General features: G+C 45.1%; 4 protein-coding genes across 4 annotated transcripts; 3 read left to right on the forward strand and 1 right to left on the reverse strand.

Annotated features, from left to right (window-relative positions):
- Positions 1–273: 273 nt before the first annotated feature.
- F4822DRAFT_440064 (uncharacterized protein) lies at positions 274–1,535 on the forward strand (the record flags this gene model as incomplete). Its single annotated transcript, XM_051462707.1, has 5 exons — positions 274–715; positions 786–923; positions 975–1,086; positions 1,138–1,192; positions 1,254–1,535. The coding sequence occupies 5 exons, from the start codon at positions 274–276 to the stop codon at positions 1,533–1,535; spliced, it is 1,029 nt and encodes a 342-aa protein (XP_051309611.1).
- Positions 1,536–2,238: 703 nt separating this feature from the next.
- F4822DRAFT_417807 (histone acetyltransferases subunit 3-domain-containing protein) lies at positions 2,239–4,909 on the forward strand. The gene is made up of 2 exons (XM_051459467.1): positions 2,239–2,851; positions 3,097–4,909. Exons 1-2 carry the CDS (start codon positions 2,380–2,382, stop codon positions 4,578–4,580), a joined length of 1,956 nt encoding a protein of 651 aa, XP_051309612.1. The 5' UTR covers positions 2,239–2,379; the 3' UTR covers positions 4,581–4,909.
- A 218-nt stretch (positions 4,910–5,127) lies between these two features.
- F4822DRAFT_417811 (urease) lies at positions 5,128–8,626 on the forward strand. The gene is made up of 5 exons (XM_051459468.1): positions 5,128–5,349; positions 5,414–5,500; positions 5,595–6,781; positions 6,850–7,741; positions 7,801–8,626. The coding sequence occupies exons 1-5, from the start codon at positions 5,329–5,331 to the stop codon at positions 8,125–8,127; spliced, it is 2,514 nt and encodes an 837-aa protein (XP_051309613.1). The 5' UTR covers positions 5,128–5,328; the 3' UTR covers positions 8,128–8,626.
- Positions 8,627–9,271: 645 nt separating this feature from the next.
- F4822DRAFT_417815 (uncharacterized protein) lies at positions 9,272–11,891 on the reverse strand. The gene is made up of 3 exons (XM_051459469.1): positions 11,183–11,891; positions 10,292–10,669; positions 9,272–10,236 (listed from the first exon to the last, which is right to left on the reverse strand). Exons 1-3 carry the CDS (start codon positions 11,384–11,386, stop codon positions 9,811–9,813), a joined length of 1,008 nt encoding a protein of 335 aa, XP_051309614.1. The 5' UTR covers positions 11,387–11,891; the 3' UTR covers positions 9,272–9,810.
- Positions 11,892–15,859: the final 3,968 nt, after the last annotated feature.

Below are 15,859 nucleotides of genomic sequence, written 5' to 3' on the forward strand. Positions count from 1 at the left end.
TATCTATACATGTGTTAGTGATGGCTTCCTATCAGGATGATATAGGTGTCATAACAGTTGCTTAGTCCAACACATACCACTATAAGACACAGTTACTCGCTTAATAATCTATTATCGCATATATGCCAGGGGATTAGACAACTAGCATTCACGATATCAAGATCCAGCACCACATACGTTAACAAGCCCTTGACTTCTGGCAGTAACTAATATTCACGTAACAGTACGTGATCGCCTAGTTTAAACCACAACCTAAAACTATAAAATTTCAAGATGAGTGACAATAGTCCGGCGGTAGTTGCTGCTAGACGGAAGAAATACTTTGACGCAGACAGCCGAGACTTTGAATTTGGAGGACTCATTGCGTCCGGAGGCCATGGTGACGCATACAAGATTCGTGAGCGAAGTCCTGATGGTTCTCCGGGTAGAAGGTTTGTTGCAAAATTCGCTGTAAACGACCCAATAAGTATAGCTGATCTACGAAAAGAGATTGAAACCACAAGGCAGCTCTATGGCGCTTTCCATATAGTCCAGCCCGTCGTAGATAATGGAAATCTACGTAGTCTTCCGAATATTCCGTCCAGCGCCCCCGCAGAAGACAGATTAATGCTATGCATGGAGTACCTCCCAGGCATCACCTTCGCTGATTTCATTCACAGGGCACAGCAGTGGGATGTTATACCAAACAGGGTCCTCTGCATGGTATTTCTTTGTTGTAAGATAATTTACTCGTTTGAAAGATAATGCAATTGTTACTAATTTGGTATTCACACTTGCAAGAATAGTACTGGCTTTGGGTAATCCGCCTAGGAAACCGTTCGGCGCGTCTACAGAATGTCCAGAAACAGAAGTAGTTCCAGAAAAAGAGCCTACCGCTAAGGACTACCAAATATTCCACGGCGACATGGATAATCATTATAACCGTAAGTTTTTACCCCACTACCGATATACAGCAACAATTCTAAAGGTTCTAGTTGTTTTTGGCGATTTTGATGTGGATGAGCACTGGCTTGTACCTGTACTGAAAGCCATTGATTTTGGGATCGCTATTGATAAGATCGGGTCTAATATCAGCGGATATATAATGTATTTATACTCTCTCCTTAGATACGGTGTATTTCTATTAACACGATCTAGGCACAATATTAGCCCTGGCACATTTACTCAGGCAAACATATATCACATTGGTCGGGTAAGCCATCCTAAGACTATATGATTATTTCTAATACTCACCTTGTATATTACTATTCTAGGCTATGCAACAGCTTTACGCCCATTACTCGCCAGCGTCTTTGCTAAACTTGGATAATGACCTTTCTAACCTCGCCGCGAAGTGTGTTAGTTGGCATCATCAAGATCGTCCGTCATTAAGAGAACTTGTAGATACGATAGAGTACGCTATAAGGACGAAGACGGGGCCCGAAAGCTTCCCAGGAATGCCATGGGCCAACTCTGAAACAACTCAGATGATACGGCACTATGTGGCAGATGTTATGCTTTCAGCAACACAACTAGACGACTTTAAAGTCCCCTAAATATGTTATGGGTTGTATTAGGTAGATTTCGTCAACATATATACCTCTTAAGTACCTTGACTCTTAGTAAGCAATCAATTATGTACACATGGCTTAGGGTTTCGATTTTATTCTGTTACAATATAGTGAAAGGCTTTGAAGTCAGTATTCCATATTTTTCACTATCGCTATGCGGTAGTCAATCCTCGTGATGATGATAACCATGACCGAGAAGTAATAAAGTGTAACAGTTCAGTGTTATCAAATCATGCATGGAGTAAGGAAAAAATCAGCATAACCTTTTCAGGTTCCGAGTTTAATATGCTAATAAATACAGGAAATATGTCTTAGAGGCTACCATCTGTATATATAGTGCGGAAGATTCTAACGCGGTGCTATGCATCCAGCTAGGGTGATATATGTACTTGCCTAGGTCAACTGAAGTCATTGCAACCAAAACATTAGATCAAGCCGGACAAGTGGGGACGAAGGCAGCGGCGCGGACAATTAATCACATCTAGTATACGGGGAAGCTACGTCCTGCTCTAGTTGAAGAAGGACTCGGACTCGGCATCAGTGGATACATTCCGGTACTGGCAGGCCCACTCGATGTGGATCCAATTAGAGCGGGCAGTAACAGCCGAGTCTATCGGAGATAACGATAAGATAACATCGGCATTGATTAGCAAATACATACCTAGGTACCTAAGTGAGTAGCCTGGAGCTTCCATTAACAAAAACGATTCTAAAGATACAATAATTCAACAAGTCCATCGAAGCCATCCCACAAATTTGCAATTTCCATCACTTTGAAACTAGTATATGCCCCAACTACTTCATCTTCATACGATTAAATAAAGCACAAATGCCTCCGGCGCCTAGCCAGAAAGGCACTGGCAAGAAGAATGCCGGTGTCATGGGGAAGCGCAGTCGCAATACTACTCCTATGGCGAGCTTACCCTCTAGTGCCAATATCCCACCTGTCGAAATTATTGAAACCGAGTTCCTAGACCTCAGATTAGAGTCGGTTCGTAATATATCATATGATGATCTAGTCGATTCCAGTGCCTCCAACGCTGTTATTCCCGATTCCAAGAGCCTCGATGGTTTAATTACGCGACTCGGAAAACTAAACGAAATAATCGAACGACGTGGGACTTGGTGTGATAAAGGGATGCGTTTAGTTGCTAGTCAGAGAAAGGATTATTACGACGAAGTGGCTGCTGCTGGTAGAAGAGATGACGCACGTAGGGATGGTGGAGAGGATTCGGAGAGAAGAGCCAACAAGAAGAAGAGGAAAGCGAATGATAATCTCGCACCTGGAGATGCGCATACAGGTAAGTTTGCCATTAGCCCTTTCTATTATCAATACCCATGTCAAATCGCAGTCAGTGTCAACCTGTAAATATGTCCATATTGTATATTCAACTTCACCGGGGTTACCATTGTTGCTCCTCAACAGGCATGCCTAGCTACAACGATACTATCCCACAACGGCCGCGTTCTATTATTCCGATTCCCAACTTTGAATCTACGCCATAAGACGCTACTTTTCATTCTAGACTAATTGACTACTATTAAGAACGATCTTCTCCCTTACGCGACCCCACCAAACCTCGTAAGCCTTCGCGAGATAACGATTCGGCCAGCTCTTCCCTTTCGCCTGTCACAGCCGCAACGCCTGGCGCGATGGAAGTAGATGAGAAAGCGAGACTCGACAATAAGGTCGAAGAAGACTCCGATTCCGAGGATGAAGGCGCCCCCCCTCGTCGAGAAGCCCCTCAATATCAGACCTTCGGCGAAGACCCTTCGACATTCCCCGATCCTACCGTCTACGAGATACGCCCAACTTCACCCGGCATGCCCGTCGACGAGCTCAAAGAACTATACTCTGTTGCCGTCTTTCCCAAGTCAGACCTCGCCGATATGATTGCTGGTGATCCGCCCGACAAGGACTTTAGTAGTGCCAAGCCGTCGAATCAGATCAGTTTCAGCACCTTTTCCACATATGTCGAACCCTACTTTCGCCCGTTTACCGAAGAGGACTTGGCTTTCTTGCGCGAACGTGGCGATCGACTAACCCCCTTCGTCATGCCTAAGCGGGGCAAGAAACATTACACTGAAATATGGGCAGAAGAAGAGGGCGCTATGGCAATCGACTCAACCTCGCCGAGTAGGGATAAGCTTGCCCCCAACCAATCGCGCGGCACCATCGATAACATGGATGACGATGTTGCGGAAACGGATAAGTTGTCAGTTGGTCCCGTCTTGTCACGATTGCTACAAGCTATGCGCCCCGAGGCTCGTGCTCAGCCTAGCGAGGACAAACCGATGACGAACGGAGTCAATGGAGATACCGAGATGAAAGAGGAGACTAATGGCGACTCAAATCCTGGAGCGGCAGGCGAGGAAAATAAAAGCGTCCCCCCAGCCACCTTCATGACAGAATCATCAACGGAAGCCTGGAAGAAGGCTACGCATCCTAAACTAGACTATTCCCAGGTAGACGAACGTATTAAACTAGAACTGCGCAACATAGGTTTCCTTCCTCTAGAAGGGTTCGACGGCGACTACGATGGGCACTATGATGATGAAGTTGCTGCTCGCTTACGCCTTCTACAAGACAAACTCCGGGAGCAAATGCTTCTCAATGGCGCACGCAAAGCTCGACTTACAGATCTTGTAAAGGAAAGGATGGCTCATCAAGAATACACAACCATTCTTGAGGACCTGGACACTCAAGTTCAGGGAGCGTACCTCAAACGGACGCGTACGATGGGCAAGAGTAAGAAGGCGAAGCGGCCAGGTGGTGCAGGTGGAGGAAGTCACCCAACTGGAGGTGGTGCAGCAGGCATGGCTCGACCAGGCATCGGTGATGTGACCAAGACACTTATGGAACGTCGACGAAGATGGATCGAGAGTATAGGTCCGGTGTTTAACGACCCCAACCTCGGCAAAGTTCCTCGTTCTTCAAACTCCAACAGTACTATCTTCAAACCCGAGATGATGACCAATCTTATGAAGAAGGAGCGTCAGGCTTGGGATGAGGAAGTTGACGAGGAATAGAAATATTTGGGTTGGAGGGGTACATAAGTATTCTAAGAGTTTCGACAAGTACATTTGTGCGTCATGATACCAAAGGTGGCGTTCGGTGGCTTGGCCTCTAGGTTTCTAGAGGGACGAGGGTGGAGTTGAGATGAGTTCGATGGTTATGTGACTTGCATTGCTTGGTACGAAGGAAGTTTTCGCTGCTGCACCTCTATAGGGACTGCGATAATAGCCCAGCCAACAAGTTAAGCCTAAACTACGCATACGCTACCTAGGTAGTTAGTCAAATAAAAAATGACTATAGATTTATGGTTGAGTCTATAATTTAGACCTCCACATTATTGAGATCTACCCTGAGTTCATTCCCAATCATATTTGGCACTATACTAAAGATGGTATAAATGGTAGCATATCATTGGACCAAGAGATCCCGGATCAACCTCTATCATGCACATAGATAAAGTTGCGGGGTGCCTTAACCCTATAAAGGTTGAGTTAATGTATAAATTAGTGGACCGAAAGCTTGAAAAGACCCCACGTAGATAAGATGCCGTTGTAGCGCAAAGTTACATATTTATGAATAGATCTATTACAATCACTATCTAAGTACCTCAAGTACTAAGTACCTAAAATAATATAGAAGAGCTATCCGATATGACCGTCGTAAAACCGCCGCCTCCATGGCTCCGTATTTTCCCATCTCCGCTTATGAAAGTCGCGTGCCAGAGTGACTTGAAGAAGCAGACCGGATACTACTATTACGACGATGCATCTCGTTCCTAAAGAGGTTCGTAGGTCTAACAATATATAGATACATCTTAACTAATATGATTTCATCTATTTCTATTTAGCTTGATAAGCTCGTCCTCTCACAATTGGGGTTTTTAGCCCAGAAGAGGCTTGCTAGGGGTGTTAAGTTAAACCACACCGAGGCCACTGTAAGCTTCTCAGCACCATTCCAAGAGATAGCCCTTCATCATGTCACGGATCTCTGCAACAAGTTCTAATTACGTAGACTAAACTTCACCACAGGCACTTATTGCGAATAATCTCCAAGAGCTCATTCGTGATGGACAACATAACGTCGCAGATCTGATGACTATAGGGTCTACCATGCTAGGTCGGAGGCATGTGTTACCTTCTGTTGTTAGTACGCTCCACGAAATCCAAGTCGAAGGTACTTTCCCATCAGGTACTTATCTCGTGACGGTGCACAACCCCATCGCCACCGCCGATGGTGATTTAGCTAGGGCACTTTACGGCAGCTTCCTACCCACCCCAAGCCAGGACCTATTTCCCCCTTGCGAAGATAGTGCCTACGAGCATACCAAGCAACCCGGCGCCATAGTTGCTGTTAAAGGTAGAATTAAAATCAACGAGGGCCGGAAGCGTATTCGACTTCAGGTCACAAGCAAAGGAGATAGGCCCGTCCAGGTGGGTAGTCATTACCATTTCATCGAGACGAATCCACAACTCGAATTCGACCGCGCTGCAGCATATGGCTTCCGTCTCGATATTGCCGCCGGCACATCCGTGCGGTTCGAACCGGGTGACACCAAAACCGTTACACTCGTCGAAATCGGCGGTAACCACGTAATCCGCGGAGGCAATGGTCTCGCCTCCGGAAAAGTCGACCTGTCTCGCGCAGACGCTATCGTTTCGGCCCTCCAGGAGGCCGGATTTGCGCATAACCCGAGGCCTGCAGGCGACATGGCATTTATAGACGTAAGTTCCATAGAACGTACTTCGTATATAGCTATGTTTGGCCCGACAACCGGCGATCATGTACGCTTAGGCGCGACCGATCTTTGGATTGAAGTCATGAAGGACATGACTAGGTATGGCGACGAGTGCAAATTTGGCGGTGGTAAGACTCTGCGTGAAGGCATGGGCCAAATGACAGGATGCCCGGATAGAGATAGTTTGGATATGGTAGTGACAAATGCGCTGATCGTCGATTACACCGGTATTTACAAGGCCGACATTGGTGTGAAGGATGGGTTGATCGTTGGGGTTGGTAAGGCTGGAAACCCGGATGTTATGGACGGCGTCACCGAGGGTATGATCGTGGGTAGTTGTACGGATGTCGTCGCGGGAGAGGGCAAGATTGTGACGGCTGGTGGTTTGGACACACATATCCATTTCATATGCCCACAGCAAGCTTATGAGTCCGTTGCTTCTGGTGTTACGACGATGCTTGGTGGTGGTACTGGGCCTAGGTGAGTGTTTCGTCCTATCAGCCCTGCCGAAAAGGCAAATGGCCAAGTAATTGACTAACTAACGACAGCGCCGGCACCAATGCTACCACGTGCACACCAGGGGCAAACTACATCCGACAGATGTTACAAGCATGCGATAACCTGCCTGTCAACATTGGAATTACAGGCAAAGGTAACGACAGCGATCCTGGTGCACTACGTGAGCAGATCCTAGCGGGTGCCTGTGGTCTTAAACTGCACGAAGACTGGGGTACGACACCTGCTGCCATCAATTCTTGCTTAGGAGTTTGTGATGAGCTAGATGTGCAATGTCTGATTCACACAGACACGCTCAACGAAAGCGGCTACGTAGAATCGACGATCGCAGCCTTCAAGGGACGCACCATTCACACTTACCATACAGAGGGTGCAGGAGGTGGGCATGCTCCTGATATTATCAGAGTTGTGGAACACGAAAATGTACTACCGTCCTCGACCAACCCAACACGGCCGTATACTCAAAATACACTAGATGAGCACCTCGATATGTTGATGGTATGTCACCATCTAAGTCGAAATATTCCTGAAGACGTAGCGTTTGCGGAGTCACGAATCAGGGCCCAGACGATCGCGGCAGAGGATGTACTGCATGATTTAGGCGCTATATCGATGATGTCTAGTGATTCGCAAGCTATGGGCCGGTGCGGCGAAGTCATTTTGCGAACGTGGAATACAGCGCACAAGAACAAAGTACAAAGGGGATTCCTACCCGAGGATGAAGGCACCGGAGTGGATAATTACAGGGTTATGCGCTATGTCAGCAAGTATACAATCAACCCAGCCATCGCTCAGGGTATGGGACATCTTATCGGGAGTATTGAAGTTGGCAAGCTCGCAGACTTGGTGCTCTGGGATCCGGCGTGGTTCGGAGCTAAGCCAACGACGGTTATTAAGAGTGGTTTGATTGCTTATTCGCAGATGGTAAGTCGTCGGAAGTTGCTCTCTCATCTCACGATAAAAACTAATCAAATAACTAAAAGGGCGATCCCAATGCCTCAATCCCGACAGTCCAACCCATCATCGCGCGCCCTATGTATGCACCACTAGTACCTCCTTCAAGCGTCCTCTTCGTATCCCAGGCGAGCTTGTCGACCATCACATCCTCTAAGAAGGGGTACGGGCTGCGGAAACGTGTAGAGCCTGTACGCGATTGCCGTACCATCGGCAAGAAAGATATGAAGTATAACAACGCTATGCCTCGCATGCGCGTTGACCCCGAGCTATATGCTGTCGAGGCCAATGGTGTACTGTGTACGGCCGAGCCAGCGAAGAGTCTACCACTTACACAGGCTTGGTTTGTTTATTAGAATAGGGGCGATTTCTGATTAGGTAGGCTGGTTTATATGGAGAGGTAAAAACGTGGCTATATGTGCTTGGATATACTAGCTGAGTGGGTTCAGGGGTAGTAATATTTGGGGGTTACTCATTGACATCTAGCTAGGTGCGTATATGTACCCACCTAGGTGGCTACTGAGGTATACGTAGCCAAGGGGTGTTGGATTAGTGGTTAGAATGAAGGGCTGGATTCGACTCACCTTTTTCGTTCGAGATACCTTGGTATGTAGGTGAAGAAGATTGGCTAAGTACATTTGAAAAACTACTATTATAAGTCCCTAGAGTGAGAATTTCCGATTTGATTTATTGTCAGCCCAAACTACGACAGTATTCAAGTTTCGGGTTGTACTTAGGGGGTTGATGTATCGGGTTCCAATATACCATTTTCCTTGGAAGTGTACATTAATAGAATAAAGGGCTGTAGGTAATATTTGTGGTAGCTGAATGAGAACGATAATGCGTAGCTGAGTGTTGCCCAAGAATGGCTCCTGGCTACAAATCGGTGTAAGTTGATTGGCCAATTCCATTTCAATACGGGCCTCGCGTTCATATACGACCTAGAATAATTATTCACATATCAATACCTAGGTAGGTATAACCCTGAATAGAAAAGCGAAAAAAAAGCAACAGTATATAAAGAGGTACTTGAGGCACGTCAGGACTTTATGAAGGAGTTATAGACCTAATCGCTTGGTTGAATTTGCTAGGAATACCTAGGTAATTTGTATTTATGTGTGACTACCTAGGTAGCTGAATTACTCAGGCGGTCTAGGTAGTCTTGTCACTGAAGTAGGTCACAGAGCTGGAAGATTCCCCTAGGTCACTACCTACTTAGCGGTATATACTAGAAGAAATTGGTATTGTCAAAGCGCGTACTGAATGGAATCCTTTAGTAGACCTATGTGCTGAAAGCCCTAGTAAATCAACCTATCCACCTAGCAAGCAATTAGTACAATGGACCTTTCGCTGAATACCCCATACCCGTACCTAGGCACTTGGGTAAGGTATCGAGTCAATTAGCGGCATTCAGCGCTAGGTACCTACAAGTGTATTTGCGTGCACGGAAAACGCGATACCTATTATATACTTGGGTAGGTACTGGTAAGTTTATTCAGCCTAACCAAGCTACCTCCCTACGAAAACACGACACAGCGAGGATAAGTATACCGTCATGAGAATAGTCACGATAGCACACCAGGTCAATGAACATTTACTTCAGCATTTAGCTCTTTTATCAAACCAGTAACGCACTATGTACTGCAAGACCCGCAGGCACCCCGTTCCTTAAACGACTAGAAGAATCCTCATAACTCATAACACAACGTTAGAAGAGCAAGGTCGGTTCCATAAGAATCAAATGAGCCACCGGCAACAACGTACCGGAGCTACCATTGGAACGCGCCTAGCTACCTGGTATCGTTCCATTTCACCCTCTGCCTCGCATGAATACAGCTTTTCCCTTTCTGAAAAGTCAGAGTGCCAGGCAAACCATCAAATTCCAGCACCATGAAACAAGGCGAACAAAAGTCGACATCCGCCTCCCAGCACCTCTGCGGCAGGAATGAATTGTTCGTCATCCTTGGCTCATACACGAAAATCTCCTACTGCGAAGTGAGAGCCGGGTATAAAAAAACACGAGCAAAGTGACCGATGAATTAAGCTGCCTTCTTCTTGCGGCTGCTCTTCTTGGGCTCCTCAGGAGTATCAGCTACCTTGGAAGCTCTCTTGCGCTTCTTGTCGGGGCTGGCAGGTGTTGCGGTCTTAGCAGCACTCGCCTCACCATCCTCGATGTCTGCTGCAGCACTCTTTCGCTTCCTAGTAGCCTTGGCCTTGGGAGTTTGAGTTTCCACCTCAGCGACGGCTGGCGCAACAGCCATTTGTAGTTGCTCGGCGATGGCGTCTTGGTCATTAGGGGCATACGCCTCTTCACCGGACAAGACGGGCTGGGGAATGCCATTCGCATCAGCATAGGCAAGAGCATCGGGATCGCTCATATTGCGAGCATCCAAGTTACCGCCCTTATACGAATGGACTCGAGCATTGTATAGACGCAGGTTGAACTGGTATGCATTGTTCCAGGCCTGGCACTAAGGGTTAGCTAAATGAGTATGCTATTTTCCATCGGAGCACACTTACGTTCTTCTCCCCAGGGGTCATAGAAGCCCATCGACGTTGTCCCTCTTCCTGTACAGCACCCTTGGGGGCATCTTGACCTAAGTCGTTGGCGATGATAGGCCGAGCGGTTTGCATGTATAGGAAATAAGGTGTCAAGGGTCGTTTGGGGGCATTGGGATCGTGAGTTCGCTTCTTACGCTCCTTCTTCTCTTCTACATGAGCAGCCAGATCGCCAAATTGACCACTAATACCATCCAGATTTGCAATGAGGTTCTGCATGGAATGAGCGGCCCCATTGTCAAAAGGAGCCGGCTCTCCGATTAAAAGGTTGGTTTGGCGTAGAAAGTCATCTGCGAAACTCTTCATAAGACCTGTTATGGTGTTGAAACGCGCATGAACCTAAAGTGAATGTTAGATATGCAATTCATTTTAAAAGCTGGCGACTTAGGTTGGGTAGACAGTGTAGACAGTAAGACGACAATGATGATGCCCAAAGGATAAGAGGGGAGATTGGATCAGTAAGCGAGAATCGCAGTACAGACATGGTATACCTAGTAATTGCCATGGTATCACGGTGAAGCATCAGATGCGGGGTTACAAAAACAATATACGAATAAGTCGTATCTAATAGAGAATTGGATGGTTTTGATGGGGGATGACAATATGAAGTGACTGTCGCTAAACTCGGGTGTGAAGAATATCACGCAAGTGATATACCTAGTGTTTGATATTCGTCTTTACCCTCTTCGATGAGCATCTTCATGATAATCGTATGCTGATAAATTGCTCGAAATGATCTACTTATCATAGCCATATTATGTATAGAATAATTGAAGACGATTCAACGGATGAGGTAGAGAAAATAGGAAGGACAGAGAGGAAAAGGGAAAAGAATAAAAAATATTAACATACGCTGTCGCGGACTCTAATAAACTCCTCGAGGCCAATCGTTCTAGGCTGGGCACCAGGGCCTGCAGCGAGAGGTTGCTGTTGTTGAATAGGCTGTGGAGGTAGTTGGGAGGGAACTGGCTGCATTGCCATAGGTACCATAGTAGCTGGCGCTGGGGCGACAGGTGCGGGTTGTCGCGCAGGCTCCGTCTTTTTGGGGCGAGGCATTGTTGATTAGGATTGTTGCGCGTTACGTGTAGGTAGAAGAGTAGATAGGGGGGTGTTGGGATGATTGTAGTTGTGTTTAGTGCTTCTCTCTATGTTGTACTAGCAGTCTTGTGTTGTGCGGTTGTTAATAGGTAGGTACTGTAATGTACTGTCCTTATTCCCTTAAAAAACACCTGTGATAGCCTGAGTGCGTGCTAAGAACTGGTGTTGGTTGGTGGTTTTAAGGCAATAAAGGATTCTTGATGGAACAAGGTCGATCAGAATGATTAAAAAAAGAGAACCCGCCTGTGTTTCGGTGGTCAGAGGGGTCAAGAGGTGGTGCGTGGAATTGCGACCGCTGGAAAATAGTGAAGAAAGGGTAGAAAGTGGGAAATTTTGGGGGAAAGAAAGTTTCGTCGGGAGGGTGCTAAAAGGGAGGGGCGGGGCACCTCTAAATACGGTGGCCACCTAGGCTTGCTGATTTTTTAAATCACCCTTCTAGCTCGCTCTTGATCACTGATCTCTCTGATCGCTGAAGAACTGTGGAAGGAAAGAGAGGGAGGAGGGGCTGCTCCGAGCTAGGTACTAGGTAGGTTACAGGGAAAATAGGCAGGTAGCCCCTCTGCACTTTGCAAGTGGGCTGAGCTAGGTCACCTTTTTTTTTTTTACTGCAGCCCCAAAAAAAACTTTAGGTAGTACTTAGGTACTTCATGATAGGTATCTACAGTACATGTGTACCTACATATGTACCTAAGCAATACGTAGGTACTTCAATCCCTAAACAAATATCTAATTTTTCTTCGGGTATAACCACCTATTTAATAATATAAAAAATTGAAAATACATTTGAAAACACCTTAACTATCATTTCGCCCAATTCGCATGGAAATTAATAGGTTGTTGGGTGTTTTAAATAAATATTCTCTGTCAAGTTTACAGCGCGTCTCTTGTATTTCTCGTAGTGTTACCTGAAAAAAACTGGGTGTCGCGTCTAGACTTTTCAGGTGGAGGGGGGAATCAAAATCAGCCCAGTCCCATTACCCGTAGAAGGAAGGGTGCGAGAAAATATTAAAAATGAAAATAAAAATAATCAGCAGCAAAACAAGCACAGCACAAGATGGAACCAACCTAACTGGAGACATTTCGCTGCGATACTTCTAGTACTTCCTCTCTACATCAATTTGTTATTTTTGTAAGTTACTCCTTATCAGTTTATAAATGCTTGATCTTATTCAAAACTATGGTTTATTATTTATACGTTGCATTATTATGATCGAATAAATTATATAAATATTTCTCTATATTTTTCTAGTTTCAAATGTTGTTAACGGTTAGTTGTTGGTGCACTGAGACTATTCTATATTCATAGTGTCTTTAGAGATTGACTTTTTAAAAATCACATCACTAGATGCGCTGAAGAAAGACGGAGGTACCGGGAGATTTGGTGTTGCCAGCGTTCTGTCGATTTTTCTCAATTAGATGGTTGCACCCGTCTACTTAGGTACCTAACCTGGTAATAGAAGCTGCGCTACGATTGGTTCGGTGTGGAAAGTGTGCCTGTCAACCATCAAATCACATCAACGCTTTTCAGTGAAGCGCCTAAAGCGGCGGCAATTGCCGGGTCTTCCCCCCATCATCCCCCATCACCTAGGATCACCTATTGATTTTTCAGGGTCAAACCAACTCCCCCGAAAACTTTAGAGTAAAGTGCCCCATCGCTTCTATCACTTCAGCGTTTGTTTTAGCGACTTCAGCACTTCTTTTGCTCCTACCTACCTGATTTCTTCTTTTAGCTCTCTTGTTTTCCTTTTCCATTTCAGTCTGCTACCCTCTCCTAACCTTGCCATCTACACATGCCTGTAAAGCCCACAAAGCTCGCTCGCAATCAGCACAGCACCCTTCTGTTAAATGCGACGGTCGTCAACTAATAGGATTCCAGCACCTTTCGATTTGCCTATCAACGTGCTAATATCAACTGTATCACTCCACAATGCATCATACCTATACCTTCAGCATATTCATTCCTCTGTAACATGTAATGGTATCAACGCATTCGGTCTACGCCAGCGAGATCATACATCCTAGGATTTGCTATTCAAGTAGGTGAATACCTACGTAGGTACATTACATCAACCAAGCACCGGTCACTTTGGTAACTACCCAACCTTTTGGGGCTTTGGCTCATCGCCAAAAAGTTATAGTGCACTGTCACGTATTGGTATTTGATTCTACGTAGGTAAGCGAATTCCTGTATCTGAGAGCACATAACTGAAGGTCAAGAGCTATAAAGGTTCGGCTATAGTTATTCTCGAAGCTCATTATGATTCTCTACCACCTACCCATGTATCCCCGTATTCCTCGTACGTTATAATCAATAATAACCCTTCTATTATCTACACTTGAAAGTCATCTTTAGTCTAAAGCAGTATTAGAAAATAGAAAATCATTATCCTACTCTACCTAACACTATATCTTCGGATATCGCTCAGTAGCTTATTACCGTTCCGCCAGTTCCGCTAGAAGAATCCACATGGTATTTATCGAGCACCCGTAGTTATGGAATAATTTCGAGGTTCGCGATACCAACCAATTGTGCATCTACGCCTCTCTAGGAGTTCAAGCACCTATTACCTCAGCTACACGTATATACCTCACATAGGTAGGTGATTATACAGGAACTCACGGATTCTCAAGATGTATCGGGTGTAATAGCAAAATATGCCTAGATCGCCGAGTTGTCATTTCTCCTCGCCTTGCCACCTGTACTGGGAAACCACCCGGAGAATTAGATTTTCTGTCATTAATTATTGATATCTGAGAAACATCTACCTATGAACTCGTTATATACTATTAGACCCTATTTCATACTATTCACACCAAAACAGCCAGCTCCCTGTTATCATACCTAACATCATACACCCAAATAGCTAAGTCTTGCTATTTGATTACAATACGTATAGTCGATAGGTATATTGGTATTATTGTAATACTAAGTACTTGAAGCGGCTCCAACAATCCTATACTTGATGACCACCCATAGATATCACTCGAAAGTACTCACCTAGCAGACGAATAGATACCACAGCTAGGTTATTACAGAAACGACATTCAAAAGGGAATATATTTAAATCGAAAACTATCAAGACATTCTCTAGCGAGCCAAATCTACCTAGGTAATGCGACAACATAAACGATATTGAACATAAGAATCAAATCATTAAGAGGTGAGTGACTAGGTATGGAGAAGGGTCGTGATATTACCCCTCACTTGAAGAACCCATCAATATTAGGCGTATTAAGAGGTGTCTACACTCTACACCTCAACATTATAATCGACCATAAGCGCAAAGTAATAGCCTATCTAACATGATAAAGTAGCTAAGCACTTACGTATATCGGGGTTGTTATTCGACACTGAGTCGAGAATTAGTCCTATATATATCTGGTAGCTAGGTAGTCTTTCGTGTAGTACGTCGACCTCGCGGGTCTTCTGCACCTGAATATATGAGATAATCCCTCTACCATCATCTACGTATAATGAAGACTCCAAGTCCATCATTTCAACATCAAGGCATTACAAAGTTGCATTCATATTATGTACTTTATACATAAGCCCAAAATATAGGTGTCTACCTAGGTATCTATGGACTTAAAGAAGGGAAATGACCTCCTTCTACAAACAATATCATCTTCCAACGTCTGCTACTCTTCCCCACCTGGATATTTCTCCATTGGGTACATACCTAGGTACCTAGGTGGTAAACATTAGTCGGATAATTCCTTCTTCCCATCCGTTTACCAATATTCGTGACCCAACTTGCCTAGGCACATGTAGGTGAGTTCACCTAACCTGTTTTGCTCGTTACACATCTGGAGAATCGTTCCGTTGAGGATTTCGGATAAGCAAGGGTATCGTATCTAAGTTATGAGACGTTGACTTGTCAATCATCTTGTAGAAAGCCTCTCCAGCTGATTCATGAGCAAACAACCATGTACGCGGGTTACGCAGACCAAACGCCAATATTGTTATGTACCTATTATTTCGTATTATTTTTATGATAGATTCGAGGTGGAGCCCGAATCTTGTCATATAGAAAATATTTATACTGCCTACCTAAGTATATATGTAGACGTACCCAGGTAGATTACAGTATAAACAATAATGCATCATAAAATCATTACTGTGCTTTTATGTAGGTACTTCAGCTTATCGACTTTTTCGCGCCGGCATAAATTGTTTCAGTTATGATCAAATAGAATCCACTTAAAACCGGTATCGCGGGCTTGGCAGTTGCTTGGCAGACGGCTGCACAAGTCGCACAGATTGAACTACGAACCAGTAAGAGTCATCCTACTCTCCTAGGTACTACCTCAGGTACTACCCCTCCAAACTGACGATCTGTTGCACTAGCACCGGACCCATGCACGTACGTAACTGCCTACATGTGTATGTATCTTTAGCTTGTCAGGCTACCCAGGCTTGCTTAGGGAAGT

Source organism: Hypoxylon trugodes (assembly GCF_022578975.1).
Source record: "Hypoxylon trugodes strain CBS 135444 unplaced genomic scaffold F4822scaffold_10, whole genome shotgun sequence".
NCBI lineage: Eukaryota > Fungi > Ascomycota > Sordariomycetes > Xylariales > Hypoxylaceae > Hypoxylon > Hypoxylon trugodes.